Below are 16,750 nucleotides of genomic sequence, written 5' to 3' on the forward strand. Positions count from 1 at the left end.
TTCATCAATGTAGTGCTTGGGTAGGGCGATTACCTGACCCCCCCCCTCAGCTGCCACCCCAAAAAACAGGCTTCAAGACCTGCCCCCCCCAGTAATGAACAGATGTCCTTATTCATCTGCCTGTGGTGTCTAGGACCAAAGCATGACTCAGATTTGTGCGACGGATCTGGCCTCATGCATACCAAGGCCATTAAGGAGCTGGAGTACCAACTTCTGGCCTGTGGACGTGACCAGCATCTGGCTCATTGCCAGTTGCAGTGGAGGTCAGCTTTGAAGCCACATTCCTCGGTGTCCTCCAAGGAGAAAAGGAGGAAAAGGAAGGATGACAAAACCCCTCTTTTCCTCGAGGATCCAAGAAAGGTCCCCTCAGCGCTGTCTGCCTATAGTGGAGTCCTCCTCGGAGTCAGAACTTGTGGACATCACTCTGCCCAAGGAGCCCCTTCCAACCCAGGGCCCGCTATCAAGTCCATTTAGCTCTAAGGTGTAGGAAGCTGTCTCTCTGCATAGTATATCTAAATGATGTGCACTGTTCAGAGAGTCCAGGTATCCCTTACTAGTGTACAGGGGCTTGCTTGAACAATCCCAAGTTGCTCTATTTATAGTAGTGTGGTCGAGCAGACTTAGACTTATCAGAGGGGAGTGTTAGGCATGTGTTGTGCACACAGAGTCAATAAATGAGACGCACACTCAATAAGGAAATCTGATACCAATTTATAAAGAATAACACAAATTTGTATATATCTTTAGACACCAAGATGTTCGGAATCAGGTAAGTACTTTTCATGTTAGCGATTTTCGGAAACTTAGAAAATACAGCTGTCAGATTTGAGGCATGAGCCTCAAACGCGGTAATGGTATTCTGTGGAAGAAACATACACTTCATAGGGTCACTTGCAAACAATTTACAGGACGGTCGTTCTGGACTTAAGGTAAGTAGCGGCCAAGGTCCAAAAAAGCACCAACAGTTCTACTTTAGCTGCCTTGGGGTGTCTGGATGCAGAGGGACTTTTCACAGTGGTAGCCTGGAACCCTACACATTGTTGTCAATGGGTGAACGGTACCTGCAAAGAAAGGCTGCAAGTGAGGACTGAGGAAACAGTGCGGCAGAACCCACGGGTGGGGTGGGGCTCGGCTCGGCTCTTGAGGGTCTCAGGACCACAGAGACACCGTCTGTTTCAATGGACTTGGGCTGGGGGGCTCGGGTGCATAGGTATTTTTTCCAGCGGGTTGGGCGAGTTTGAGGCTCTCATTGTTCTCAGTGCACCTGCAGAAGAGGTAAAAAACACAGCAAGAGAACGTCTAGCATGGATCTGGCCTCTGCTGATGTCCCTCGACGTGCAGGTAAGTTTTGGCGGTGGTCGTGTTTTGGCTGAACACAAGCTGCCTTGGTGCTTGCACAGGCTCCATCCGGTAACCAGGGTATTAGTGCAGGGAGCCTCCAAGGTGGATTAGCATCTCGAAGAATGAATGGACCAACGGGGCTGGCCTCCTGGACACACTGTGACCTCCTCCTGGGCTGCTGCTGCCGCGTCTGTGGACCCAGGGATCAGTATATCTGTGAACCGAACTGTACGGTCGGTGCCTGTAGGCTGCAAGGAAGTGGCTGGCTGGTTTGTAAAATGCTGACAGCCCTCCGAGGCTTTGAGAGGATTTACAGCTGCAGGACAAATCAGGTCTTTGAAATTGTCGGAACAAGGAGCAGGCATCCAGGGTTTGGCACCAGGTCCACAGCTAGTCCACCGTTTTCGCATCTCGAAGAATGAATGGACCAACGGGGCTGACCTCCTGGACACACTGTGACCTCCTCCTGGGCTGCTGCCGCGTCTGTGGACCCAGGGATCAGTAGATCTGTGAACCGAACTGTACGGTCGGTGCCTGTAGGCTGCAAGGAAGTGGCTGGCTGGTTTGTAAAATGCTGACAGCCCTCCGAGGCTTTGAGAGGATTTACAGCTGCAGGACAAATCAGGTCTTTGAAATTGTCGGAACAAGGAGCAGGCATCCAGGGTTTGGCACCAGGTCCACAGCTAGTCCACCGTTTTCGCATCTCGAAGAATGAATGGACCAACGGGGCTGACCTCCTGGACACACTGTGACCTCCTCCTGGGCTGCTGCCGCGTCTGTGGACCCAGGGATCAGTAGATCTGTGAACCGAACTGTACGGTCGGTGCCTGTAGGCTGCAAGGAAGTGGCTGGCTGGTTTGTAAAATGCTGACAGCCCTCCGAGGCTTTGAGAGGATTTACAGCTGCAGGACAAATCAGGTCTTTGAAATTGTCGGAACAAGGAGCAGGCATCCAGGGTTTGGCACCAGGTCCACAGCTAGTCCACCGTTTTCGCGTTTCCGGCTCTTTGGCGCCCTCCTTCTTTATTGAGACGAAGCTGATCTCCTGGTGTCAGGGGGCAACCTAAAAGCTAAATTTTAGCGGTAAGGGGAGTGAAGGGTAGTAGCCATTGGGCTACTTACCCCTCGGGGTTACTAAAACCCCATCTGACCCCTTACTGTGGGGAGTGGGCATAACCATGTCCCAGAGTTCTTAATTCCACCAAAAGCAAGATGGTGGAACCCTTATTTTGTGGAGCAGATCAGGTAACCCACTTTAGGGGTGTGACTAGCCTGGTGATGCAAGACGCCTACTTGCATAGCTAATTTCACGCTTGTCCTGGTGCCAAATGGGCCTCGGGACAGGGAGTGGCATCTCCTAGGTCTGGGGAAGCCTGGGTCGCATATCAAAGGCGGCAGGGGCATTGAAGCCCATAGCCTTGATATGCTAAATCGCTTGCCATCCTGCTGGAGGGGATGTGAACCCCTTCCTTCGGAGCTGGCATTGTTTCTAGCCTCGGAAAATGTGGGCTGTCACCTGTAGGGTGACAGGAACTCGCCTGTGGTGGCAGGTTGGTCGATACCAGTAAGCCAGCACCCTAGATAGTGGTAGGTTTTTCAGGGGACACCTGGGGTAATGTCATAATAAATCTTGTACTGGAAACAGTACAGATTTATTAAGATTAGGTGTTTGACACCAAACACCATAGGTTTCAGTAAAGCCATCATGTAGCTGGGGAACTCGTAATGACCAGTGTCCAGTACCTATACTTAAGATGGCTTCCCTGTTCACTGGTACCATCTAGTAATTGAACTAGACAGCACAGTGGCATTATCTGCTCATGCAGTTATGCCCTCACATGTAATCTAATATACCCTGCCTTAGAGCTACAAGGCTTTCTGTAGGGCGATGCACATATATTACCTGCAGTTACTTGGGCATGGCACAGAGTGAGGGTACCATGTCGTGCTCTCACTCATGGTTTGCAACATGACACGCAGTCTGCAATGGCAGCTTGCATGCAATTTTATGTGAGTCCTTTAGGGTGACATAATACATGCTGTAGCCCTTAGGGATCCTCATTGATTCCCATGAATTAAGCTCCAGGGGTAGCACTTACTCGGTTCTTGCAGGAATGCCAATTTGTGTGCCAATTGTGTTACATTTAGACCTGCACTGGGGCCTGGTTAGCTGGGACCCAGTGCACATTAGTCGAAAAACATTATTACCAGTGGCAAAAAGTGGAGGTGACAATGACAAAAAGGGGCACTTTCCTACACAGGGCCATTGAGGCCCTGAAGCGCACCGAAAGGGGGACTGACAATTGCTTAAACTATGCCATCATGGTGTGGAGGAAGTGTGCCAGATCGGATTTAGGTGCTGGCACCGAGACCGGCAAATGGCCTGCAATTACTCTTGTCTGGAATGCTTTTCTGAGCAATTACCAGTGGCTGAGATCAATCATGTTGTTGAGGATACCCTACATGCACCGGTATGCCCATTGGTGGGTCCTGTGCATACTGTGCCGTAGGTCTCAAGCCAAGCTTTACCGACAAGGTTTAAATAGTCTAAAACTGGTTTGGGGTTGCTTGTGTTCCAATTCAGAGTGGTCATGGTCTGGAAGTTCATTCTGTTCCTATTTGAGCGTGACCAGGACTGATTTACATATGTACAGTGTCTGAAAGGGTCATGTTCGCGCTATATAAAAGTCTACAAATAATTAAATGTTTGGCCGCTGTATAGAGAGGCATATTTGGGGGGAAACTATGGTCCCGAATATGTGGCCCTGAGTGGTCGCTAGTGGCGGAGATTAATTCAAGCATTCCTTCCAACATCATCTTGTTGTTTCAGTGTTTTCCCAATTTCATCCTTCTCTTTTGTTTCTGTATGATGTTATTTGACTGAAAGTTATTTCTTTCAGAGGAAATTTGTTTTCGCACAGGATTGTGAATGGTTGTTTTGGCTGCTATTGGTTTTATTTTAAATAAAGACAAGAGAACCCATGGATCATGAGAACCCGGATTCTATATAAAATGAGCAAACAACAGCATAGAATTGGAATTTCAGCAGCAACTGTCACTGTCCTCAGTCTGCTCCCCAAATTCCAAGATGCAGACATTAACGACTGCTGTAGCACTTCACGTTTGGCCATTTTTGGTGAACTAGTACTTCCTGACCGACTCGTATAGCAAACACACTTTCCTACTTTTATGGCAACACTATTTTGCCTACAATCATGCAATCAAGTCCTTGGATCCAACACCGGGTCCAGTTCTAGTGACTCACAGTCCAGTGATAATTTGTTTTCTATCCTGATGATGACTCTCTGATTGGTTAAAATGGTTCGAAACCTCAACACCACGTGAGTAGTCACTATTCTTAGTTAAGACTTATTTACAATTATTTATTGGGTCTTGCGCCTGAATACGTATTCACCACCTGTCAATAATATTGGACTTAAACTATTTATCTTCAGAATTGTTTCTGCAATATTTTTTGTGCAGCTCTGTTATTTGCTCTGAGCACCTTGTTATATGCATCTCTGTAAATAATATTAACCATCAGATCTGATATTGTGGTACTATTTCATCTTTAAGTTGCTCTCTTCTAAGAGAAATCATTGTTGCCGTGTTATGTAATTGCTTTTTATGGCTGGGCAGTGACTGGTTGTAACAGTGAACTGTAAGTGGTTTCCTCTCGGCCAGGTTGCGTGCCTCTACAGGCTATTGTTGGTTCTATTGCTGGACTGGCATACAATGTTTTGTTTTGGCTTTGATTATTTCTTTGCTTTTGCTCTTAAACGTTGCCCTGCTACGTTTTAACCTATTGCCTGTCCATTTTTCAGGTATGCTTTGACAGTAAACCTCGAATCATCAGTGAGAGGAATAGATTAAACCCCTCAGTGTGTGTGAACCCTGCAGCCCAGCACAGCTTTGAAGAGAATAAGTGAGTACTGGGGAGAGACAAACTGCAACAAACTAGTATCTGTGGAAATTGGGGGAAGGGGGGCATCAAGTGTGTTGCTAGAAGGGGAGGTGCCACAGTGGTGGGTTTTTTCCCAAAAGGCGGTCCCTGGGGCCTCTCTGTAGGTATCTGTGTTTCCAGTGATTTCCACTTCATCTGCATACCTTGGATGTTGGGGTTTTGTCATCAGAGATGCTGCATCGAACCCTGAAAGTCAAAGAATGATTAGGATGCACACCCGTATCTTGAGGTGCACACTATTCACTCTTTAAAGAACTCTATACCCCAATGCATTAACCGTCCACGACCCAAATACCTCTCCTATCACTTGTTGACTATGTGCTTGTCTTTAACACAACACAGTTCTCTGCTACCTTTTGGCCAGGTTCACGTTGTAGAAACACCATATATGTACGTAGATACATGCATGCATCTTCAGCTTAGCTCTTGTTTGTTTTTGCAGAATTAGTCCACTGACCCCAGTCATTTTGGGGGACCCCACAGTACGATGACACTTCTGTAATATATTAGTTCAGTTCAAAGTTTAAGTTTATTTAAGACACAAGTTTCTTCAACATTACAACAAAAGTTCATAAGAATCTATTGAACTGTGCTGTTGACTGGCCAGTAATAGCTAAAACATTTAAAATTCACATAGTCAAGGTACACAATCATTAAAAACATCTAAAATTCTCACCACTACACAAGTTACATCTGTATACTGCATTAAAAACATGAATGTCATTGCTACCAATCTTGATTGTATATTGTACTTTAAATTAATAGGTTTTAAGATTTTACAAAGTAAATTTAAAACATAAAGACAATCTAATACAATACGGAGCTCTGTAATGTGCATATTCAAACCAAAGCCACTGGATCCTTCTGAATTCTTAAAAGAATATTCCCTAGAGGGATGAGAGAGGAGAGGATAGAGCCCTATACTAAATCTTAATATTATACCATGCTTTTAGTGGTTAGACAAACCATGTAAATACTGAAACAAAGAATTTGCTTCCCAAGATTCACACAATTCTACTGTTTTTTTGTCAACAGATTTGTATTGGTTTGTATATACAACCATACAACACGTTCAATCAGTATATCTGCAACTACATAGTTTACTATGCTCCGTCTGTTATTTCGGATTAAATTCCCTTTTTGCTGTGATAACTATGAAGTCGAGACACAATTCTACTGTTAAGAGCTTTTGACTCGGATATTGGACATCTCTTTCTCTCCAGAACTTCAAACCCTGCTCAGTCAGCTCACTTTTTAAAAGAGCTATGGGGTATGCAACATTGAAGTTACTTATTTATAGTGCGATTGTCATATCTATCAACTGTTTCTTTATCTTCTTTACCCAACTCCAATTAAAGTCTCCTGCTGTTGTGTGAGTTTCTGAACAGGCTTTGAAGACTTTTTTTTACTTTTAGTCTGTAGCATGCTAAAAGTATAAAAGTCTTCAATTTGAGTTGCTTATTAACAAACAGGCAGTGAGCCTTAGGGGACCCCAATCTAGAGGATAAAAGAGTGAGCCACCTTCTAGTAGTTGCAGTCAAGTTTAACCCTCAGAAGCTCCAAGTCCAGAGGCAGTCTGCCTGGTCACACCAGTGTGCCACTTGCAGTGCAGAAGGTTAGAATATGTTATGAACGTTTGCTGTGTGCATGTTGTTTCCTCTAAAAGTATAACTCTATCCCCCAGTTGTGGGAAATACCCTTGCCTGCTCTCCTGTTTGAGTTCTGAAGGCATTTGTGCATGACTAGGCAGTTGGGGTCAGTTACAAACGCCTCACCCAAACCACTCTGTAGCTTCCATCTTGTAGCAAGGTTTGGGTTACACTCCTTCAGAATCAGCTGCTGTTTTTTAAGATTGTTCCTCTCTGCAGCGAAGTTGCTGACACTTAGCATTTTTATCTGCAGACTGTCTCTACCTTTACAAATAGAAACTTTTGTGTTACATTTATATAAGTACGTTAATGAGCTAACTGTCCTTGTTCGCGGAATTTCTAGTTGGCATTCCAGAAACTGCTTAAATTCAGTATGGCAATATTTGTGTGCACTTAGTTTACTTTGTTGAACAATAAATTATTCTTTTTGTATTGTTAGGTGACTCAACACTGCTCAATTGTGTTTGCAACTTTCCACCCTAGATAGGAAGCTACATGTTCATTCTTCAGGCTCAAGGCCTGTTAATTAATAGACAACTTGAATTTAGGTCTCCTTCTTTGGAGACTTTAGTACTTAAAGCACGCTACAGAAGTGTCATTGTATTGTGGAGTTCCCAGAAATATCTAGGGTCAGTGGGCCACTAATTATGCAAAACCAAACTACAACCAACCTGAAGATATCACATAGGTGGACTGGTACTGGTGACCTCCAGATATAGCAAGTAGGCAACTAGAAAAGAGTAAAGGGAAGCCAATGTATACATAAAGGAGAATATGCTTAACAAGTGAACAGCCGGAGAGTAGTGAATATTTATATATGCTTGCCTAGAGGGCCGGGGGAGCAATAGTTAAACAAGTCAGCAATGAGAGCGGGGCATATGGCCATGACTGAGTGACAGCAAGAGCAACTGTTCCAACAAGTGAGACACATAAGCAGTTGCTGCCATCTGAGACATCCAGATGTGACCATGCTTAACCAGAGTTTAAAAATTAAAAAAAAAAGTGTTACATGGAAATGCTGAGCCAGCCCTTCTTAACGATTGTGTCACTGGGTGGCATTCTATTCTATTATCGTTCAGCTCAGCTGTGCCTTGCATAAGGGACCCACTATTTTAAATTCGGTATCACCCTGTCCTAAGGAAGCAGTGCATTCAGCCTCACCTAATGGATGAGGCCCAGTTAAGATGAATTGTTCTGGAATTTTTCATGTTTGACTGCACAGGCGAAACGTGCCTAGCAGTTTTGGTTGAAACGTGCTATTGGTGTGCGGCCAAGACTCATTTACAAATGGTTATTGATGTTTTTGGAGAGGGGACATACAAACTAAGAATGACTGTTTGGAGTGCTACTCATTGGAGTTTTGGTTAAGAAACTTTGGGTCAAGCTTTTCATCCATCCCTTTTTTCATTGTTTGATGTCTCAGGTTGTAAGAACTGTGTATACTAAGCTATAGCAGCCTTTCTGAAGTCTGACCTCTTACTATCTGTGCTAGTTAACAGATAACTGTTTTCTGTGGCTATGGTCTATTAAATGTATATATCAGAAAGTTTAGTTCTGTCAAAAGATAGACCCTCTGAGTTGTCTCATATCCTAAGGGATAGCTTTCGTGTTTAAGGCTCCAGGCCTAGTATTTTGTATCCTTTAGATTAGTTTAACCCCATTTGTCTTTATTGTCCAATTAAAGTAATATCTAGAATGAAAAATAGTGAGCAGTTAAAGTATTGCATCACTCTTAGTACTTGGTCAAGTCTCTGCTTTATCATTCTCTGGATTCTGTGTTTGTTGGGGTTGTCCTTTATTCCTTGTTCCTTACTAATCCCCTCCTTGCAGGTGCCTGGCCCATGTGGTATGCACCATCACGGTCAAGTATTCCAAGATCCGGCCTTACCACGAACGCTTCCAACTGGACATCTGCCGCCACGAGATGAGATATGGGTGCCAGCAGGAGGATGCCTGCCACTTTGCTCACAGTTTCATGGAGCTTGGGGTGTGGCAGCTGCAGCAGAGCACAGGTGAGGATATGCTACAGTGGGGCACTGTATAACGATAATAAACAGAATAGCATAAAATGAGGTTGCAATATAATTATGCTAGTTATTCACCTACTTTTTTGGGCACTGTAGATCATCTAGTTTTCCATTCCATAAGGTTAAACTTGTATGTTTACACTCCATGGTTTTGCCTTCAGATGCAGATCCCCATGCTGAGACATATTGACTAAAACCCATTTAATATTTAGCAAAGTGCGGATCAAAAATTTTCAGTTGCCTGGTTCGTTCTAATTGCATATCCCTTAACCTTAGAATACACTTCAGGTGACAGACTGGATCTAAAAACAATGCTTCACTTCCATTTAAGAGCTTTGCGGATCTAGCTCACTGCTCCTCCTTAAGTGACTGAATGGAGCTGCATGTAAGTGCTACTTCTATGCACTGACTATAATTTCGCTCCCACATTCGTTGTCCTTTGACAATTTCTCAAATGTGGTAGGAAACAATGCTCCCTCCTAAAATGACAGCCCTCAGTGGGGCTTACGTTAGGGTCTCGATTGTTCTCCTCCTGGTCCCTGATTACTTTTGGGTGTATAAGGTTCCACTTGTCGCACAACTTCGAGTTGTACCCCAAACCCAGACACACCTTGTATGGGTCCGTAACTGACATTTGTGGTCTGTCATTTGTGGTTGTGGTCCGACAGGCAGCTGAGTTCCAGATTTGCAGCATTCCATCTGCCAGTACCAAGACTAATGTCCTTATGGAAATTGTACAGCCTGCAATATATGAGCCCTTGCTCCCCTTCAACAAGGCCCTCATTGATACTCTGAGTAGCACTTGGTCAAAGGTCTGTTCCAGCCCACCAGTAAATAGGCAGGTGGCAAGGTATCACAGATCTGGTGACACTGATTTTCTCACCAAACATTCTAAACCAGGGAGCCTAATGATGCAAGATTCAACTAGTATATTTAACCCAAATTATTTTCCCACTCTTCCAGATAGTTAGTCCAAAAGGATTAAGAATTTAGAAAAACAATGTATTGTTTGGCCAGCCTGGCTTTGCGATTGGTGAATGCAGTACGGTTGCCGAATCACTTTACAAATTCTGTCAGGGAAATGGCCAGTTAGATCATGACGGTGGTCCTGGAAGACTTTAGGGCCCACCTGGCCTGAACAATTCATGATAGACAGTCCACAGGCAAGTACGTGATTCATCACTCCTGTTTAGCAAAAAAAAAGAACACTAGAGCCACGGCATGCACCCTGGAATTGTTCACTCCTGCCAAGCAGTTCCCACATCAGTTTAGCAAATTCAGGGGCCACTCCAGGGTACCGGTATACAAACATTGTTAATTGCTCTAACCATTGAAGAAGTTGCCTCAGTCCTTTCGAGGCCAGGGAGGGAGGCCTGGCTGGCATTGCTCAGGGCAGCAGATGCTTCAGTCCTCCTTTTCCCCTTCCTCTGTGCAACTGCCATTAAGTCACATTATTTTGCCCTTAGCTGCACACACCGATTCTGTGGGGTGCAAGATCCAGTATTTCATCCCAGGATGGCAGTCCATCAGATCCGACAGACTGGTCATACAGATCGTTCAGCATGGCTATACCCTACCCTTTCTGTTTGCTCCACTACATCTTCTCCCCTACATCTGAACTTGTTTCAGCACTTCTCCATTCTGTCGAAGGGTGAGCAAGTGTGTTATAGAGAGGGGTTTGTACTCGGAAAGAAGAGAGGGTTGTTACTCATTCGATTTCCTTTTGCTGAATAAGGACGGAGGCATTGGATCTTTGACCTCTGAATGATTTCCTGTTGAAGAGAAGAACAAATTCTAAATGCTCACATCGTCTCTCTGGATCTAAGAGACTGCATGGTGTCCTTGGACCTACAGAACATGTTTTATTTTATAGTATATAACTGTTCTGCAGTACCAGAAGTGTTAGACGCGGGACAAGGTCAGCCAGGATCCTTTACAGTTTGCAGTACTCCCATTCGGCCTCACCAGTGCACCTCTAGTGTTCACAAAAGTGATGGCTGTGGTCTCAGCACATCTTCAGAGGTTGGGGATACCAGTCATCTGCTACCTTGTCAAGCGACTATTCAGATCGGGGTGGTCGCAGTCAGTTATAGACCACTTCCAGACATCGGCGAACATCTTGATCTCTTTGGGTTTACGATTAACTAATTGAACTTGCATCTGACTCGAATGCAGAAGTTGTCATTCAGTGAGGTTATCCTGGAGACGGCGCAATTCAAGACCTTTCCTCCGCCACAGCCTGGGATATTCATGCTTTGATCACAATGTATCAGTCTCTGTCGTTGATCTAGGTCAGAAATGTTTTGGACTTTGTGGCCTCTTAGCCTCCTGAATCGCCCGGGTCCACTGCACCAGGTGGAACTTGTAGGCTCTGCAGTGAAATACGAAGTTTGAGCAGGCTCAGCACCCAGGAAATCAGATGGTTGCCATCAGATTTCAGAAGAGACGGAACACGATCTGCAGTGGTGGCTCCTCAAACGCAGTTGGTCCAGAGGTAGGCCCTTCGCCCTTTCTTAGCGAGAGCTTTTGACGGTGACTCATCTTTATTGGGATGGGGAGGTCATCCAGGGGGTGGTGAAGTTCAGAGAACTCTGGTTTCTGACAGAATTCAGGATCCATATCTGTCTTTTGGAGTTGCTGGGGCATTCATCTGGTGTTAAAGGTCTTCTTGCCATCTATCATGGGAGTCTGGTGCAGTTTCACACTGACAGAAACATCGCTATGTAGTACTGCAAAACATAGGGCTGAGTGGTGTCCTATGCCAACTCCAAGAAGCAGGGCTCAGTGCCGCTGGATTGTCATGGCACTACCCTGTTCTTGAACCACCTAGCAGGATCCTTGAATGGCATGGCGGATGAGCTCAGCCAACAGTGTTTGGCGGATCCCAAATGAAGTCTACTTTCCGAGGTGGCACTGGGCATTTTCCGACAAGGGGGAAGAACTCTGGGTAGATCTTTTCGCCACTATCAAGAACACGCAGTGTCAAATGTTTTGCATTTAGGTGTTTATGCAAAGACGATCTCTAGGAGATGCATTTTGGCAGGAATGCAACACAAGACTCCTGTACCCATTCCAGCCCCTGCCTCTCCTGCCCAAAGTTCGGACAAAAGATCAGTAACAACCGGGCCCAGGTCATCCCAGTGGTTCTGAACAGGGCAAGGAGAGTTTGGTATCCAGACTTTTTTGGACATGAGCACTTGTCTTCTGATCAATGTATCACTTAAATCTTTAGCTGCAGCAGCAGGGCAGTCTTTCACCTGAACTGCGCAATCTACATCTCACTGCATGGAAGTTGAGCTGCAGCAGTTCATTCCATTTGATCTGCCACCTGAAATGGTGGATGTCATCCTCGCCACCAGGCAGCTGTCTATTTACATCGAGCACTAGGACAAATTTGTGGCCTGCTGTGAAATTGGCAAGACAGCTCCTTTACAAGCCAAACTGTCAGATGTTGTCCTTTTCGTTTTGTCCTAGGCCCAGTAAGGCTTCTCAATGGGCACAATTAAAGGTTATTGTCGGCCTTTCTATATTTGCTGAACCAACCATCCATGTTCAAATTGCCTGTTCTGATGAGATTTATTAGAGGTTTGATGCACCTACCCTTCCAAGCCATGTGTGACGCTACAGTGGGATCTTAACTTGATTTTGAAGCTTTTCATGTGTATGCTCTTCGACCCAATGCACAGCTACTTGTTGCATCTTGAGACTTAAAAGACGGTCTTCCTCATTTTAATCACCTCAGCTCACTGTGTGAATGAACTTCAGGCACTGTCGGTACAACATCCCTACACAACTTTTTTTTCCAGACAAACTTATACAGAGGACTCTGGTGGAGTTATGGCTGTCTTGCGCATTGCGCAAGTGATCCCCCTGCCGATGTTCATTGCCTCTCCTCACCCCTCGGAAAAGGAGAGGCTTCATCGGTCAGACCCCAGAAGGCCTTTAAACTTTTACCTTGAATGTACCAATAAAAAACAGTTGGGCAGTCAGCTTTTTGTGGGGTTCTCTGTGCAAAGAAAGGGAAGTTGGTGTTCTATGATTTGTCTGTCGAGTTGTAGTGTCCTCTCCATTAGGATGAGCTAAGCACCAGCCAGGATGCGTCCTCCAGAATGTCCCATTCTACCAGGTCTAAGGATGCTGCCATTGCATTGGCACACAGAATGTTGTCACTGATATCTGCCAGGCTGCGATGTTGGTTCACATGTTCACAAAGCGCTAATGCCTTGACAACCAGGCCTGCTGAGAATGACATTTCGCCCGTTTAGTCCTGCAGGGCATTTTAGTCTGAGTCTACTCCACAAACTCACTACTTTAGGAAGGTACTGCTTTTTTATCTTTTCTAAGGTGAAGTGTCTGCAGTTGAAAGTATCCTTAAGAACAAGTTACTCACCTTTAGTAACGCTCTTTCTGGTGGATACTCTAACTGCAGATTCCTTACCGCCCTCCCTCCTCCCCATTCTGCGTAGTGGCCTCTTTTTAACATCTGACAAGGTCCAAAGTTAGGAATTAGCACACTGGTGCCAATAATAGTTTCATGCTCTGCGTCTAAAGGTGCAGAAAGAGTCCAGCAAGAAACTGACGTCCGCGTGCGAGGTAGTGCTTATACACCGCTCCACTCCGTGTCTATTGGGCCTGTAGAGGCCCATCGCAAACCCACAGAGTGCCTCCTGGAGGCATGCAAGTGCATTGCTGAAAAAGAGTACTCCCCAGGCGCATGACTGGATCAGGCACTAAGGTGAGAAATCTGTCGCTAAAATGAGTATCCACCACAAAGAGCATTATCGAGGGTAAGTAGTTTGTCCTTTCTACCTCAGCCTCATTAAAACCAGTGGAAACTATTTAGATTTGCCCATTGATATGGGCTTCCATCTTTAATTTGGGCACGGTGGGGGGGGGGGGGGTACCGTTGCCTGTGGACACTATTCCCTCCACTACACCGAAAAATATATGTGAATGGACTGATGAGAAATTCACCACTTACTGGTCTGCATGGTTTCCATCTGCTGTAGCACCACCATCACTCTCTTGCCATGGTCAAGTTCTGCTTGCCGAGTCCCCACATGGCATCTGTAGGTTTGGTTGCCATGTAGCCTAGCTCTGAGAGGCCTTTTTTGTTGTGACCAATAACAAGCACCAAGGGCGAGTGGGGTAAATTTAGTACAGAGGGAGTTGAAATCCAAAGTGAAGTGAAATCTTTGTGAATCTGCAGATAGAGTGCAGCCGCTTGATATGTTATTTTGCAGACCATGACTTTAGATGCTCCCTCTGAACTACAACATCCTGACTGCAATAATCAGAGCTTAAAGGATGAGTTTGTGTTGTATTGGACTGGTTGTTTCTCCTCCATCACTGATTACAAAACAAGGAAGATATCCCTGGTGCAGTCATGTTATACCCTTTAGAATGGTGTGATGGTTTTCCCTTATGTACACTGTTTGTTGATAGTCTAATGCACACATCTCTCCCCCCAGGAATCACACATGAGGAGATCCTGCAGGAGTCCAGAGCAAGCAAAGCTCCTCACAATCCGGTGAGTCGCTGTGAGAGATATTGGTGGTCGGCGAGACAGCGGCTAGAACGGGTGGCATGGGGGATCCTCTGACCTCACTCGGCTGAGTGGTGCAGGCTTGGCCAAGCAACCCCACAAAGTATTTTTCAGTTCCTCAATCGGAGATAATTGTACACTTTTTTTGTGTTAAGTTTCTTAATTAGTTAAAAATATTTTTTGCCTTTCCTTCGCATGATTTACGTTACAGTTTTACTGTAACACATTCATTTCTGACTTTAAAGCCCTTTAATAGATCGAGCCATTGTTAATCCATTAAAGTGCATTTAGTTTGCTTGACGACAGTGGTTCGTACTTGCAACTCACAGGGCGACATTGAGGCCCTGCACACTATCAGGGGCAGGAATCTACAATAACTAGCCACAGCAAAGCAATGTCACTTGTTGACTATCTTGCTACCTGTGGATGGAGGCTGATCTCCGCTGACCGACCACTGAGCCTGTGAGTTCCATGTAATTCACGTGCTAATTCTGTTGTCTAAGGCCTGTCCAGTGAGATATGTGTAGCATGAGAGATAGCTCTGCGTTTTGAGCCTATAAGATCTGTATGACCTGAAAGAAAGCTCTGCTGTCTGCGTCTGTGAAAATGTATGTAACCAGAGGGATAGTTCTGGCTGTCTAGCTCTGATAGACAGCTCTGCTTTGTGAGACCTGAGCGAGTGAGATCTTTGTAATGCAAAGACTGCTCTGCTGTCCGAGCCTATGAGGTGTGTTTAACCCAGAAAGTAATTCTGCTCTCTCAGTCTGTAACATGTGTAATCTGGGCTTAGCTCTGCTTTCTGAAGCGTGAGACTGTAAGATCTTTGTAACCTGAAAGACAGGTCTTCTGCCTGATACCCAGTGTGGAGAACATGAGTCAGGTGAACAGTGATTCTGTATTTGTACACTTTGAGGCATTTTTCTCTGATAGCTGGTTTCCCTGCATATCCTGCTCCAAAATAAAATACTCAAAGCAAGGTTGGGAGAGTATGTCTTTCTTGCCCTCGTACATGCCGGGTCTGACCCAGGTGCCATCCTTGTGTTCTTTTGTGAATCCGTGCTCATGCTGTGGTTTTTGGGACTCTTCTAGTTCCCATCCAGGACGGCGGGCTGTGGAACCCCTGACCTTAAGATGAAGTTTGTGTGCAGCCAATGCTGGCAGCACGGCAACGTTACTGAACCAGACAAGGACATGAAATACTGCAGCGCCAAGGCACGCCACAAGTGAGTTCACATCAAGTAGTGTGTTCATGGTTGGGGATCTTGAGTACTGAGTGCCGGTGAAAGTTTTTGCACTATGTGGTGGGACAACTTCTCCATTGGTGAAAACTGATTGGATTGGGAGAGTGAGTAAAGAGGCATTGAAAGGATAGCAGCAAAGAATGCTATGATGCAAGGATCTGAGAAGTAGAATTATTTTATTAGAAAACCTGGCAAGTCTGTAAACGAGCAGTCTACCAAGTGCCTTTGCCCTCATTCGCGGTGCCTCTCAAAGTCAAGTGACCCCTAATCTCCGTATGGACTGCCTGTTTCAGTTCTGTTGGTAAGACTGGAGCCTGTGACTTGATATTTTGTTATGCCACAACTCCATCTTTCTGTATATTTCCATGTCTCTGCAGTTACACCAAGGACCGGCGCATCCTGCTCGTCATGTCAAAGGCCAAGAAGAAATGGATTTCGGTCAGACCGCTGCCTTCTGTCCGAAACTTCCCACAGCAGTACGATGTGAGCCCCGCAAGCAGAGAGAGAGAGAGAGAGAGAGAGAGAGAGAGAGAGAGAGAGAGAGGGAGGGATGGACAAGGAACAAATATTGCTGAACATGATTATAAACATAGAAAACCTTGCAGTGTTTGCAAACTGTAATGTACTGATTTCCTGACAAGAATATGTATTCGCAGGATAGACTGTGTACCTGGGAGTCCAGTTATGAGCATGAAATGTGGCTGGGCCGGTCCTCTTTCTTACACAGAGGTTGTCAAGAAACCTCCTAGTTACTAGTACTTTTTAGATCAATCTGGCTCTGATGTGAAAACAGGGGACGGCGTAAGAGCACTTTAAAGTGAAGGCCTTGTGTATATTTTGCGTTTGACTAAATGGAGCGTTGTTTAATTCTTTGTGTATGTGAAAGGGTTACTATTTGTGCGTATTGTTAGTGGCCATTTTTCATGGTGATTGATTTTTCACATTGTGAGCGATGTTTGGAAAGGATGATTGACAGCTAGTTAA

At 45.2% G+C, this 16,750-nt stretch overlaps 1 protein-coding gene across 1 annotated transcript in view; it reads left to right on the forward strand.

Annotated features, from left to right (window-relative positions):
* The window catches only part of ZC3H7B (zinc finger CCCH-type containing 7B), a 174,061-nt gene that overhangs the window by 137,615 nt on the left and 19,696 nt on the right, over nucleotides 1-16,750 (forward strand). Inside the window, exons 15-19 of the mRNA XM_085601200.1 lie at nucleotides 5,165-5,265; nucleotides 8,784-8,965; nucleotides 14,452-14,510; nucleotides 15,615-15,748; nucleotides 16,144-16,249. Coding sequence (XP_085457326.1) covers nucleotides 5,165-5,265; nucleotides 8,784-8,965; nucleotides 14,452-14,510; nucleotides 15,615-15,748; nucleotides 16,144-16,249 — 582 coding nt within the window. The remainder of the gene's footprint in view (nucleotides 1-5,164; nucleotides 5,266-8,783; nucleotides 8,966-14,451; nucleotides 14,511-15,614; nucleotides 15,749-16,143; nucleotides 16,250-16,750) is intronic.

This window comes from Triturus cristatus, chromosome 4_2 (genome assembly GCF_964204655.1).
Source record: "Triturus cristatus chromosome 4_2, aTriCri1.1, whole genome shotgun sequence".
NCBI classification, from domain to species: Eukaryota; Metazoa; Chordata; class Amphibia; order Caudata; family Salamandridae; genus Triturus; species Triturus cristatus.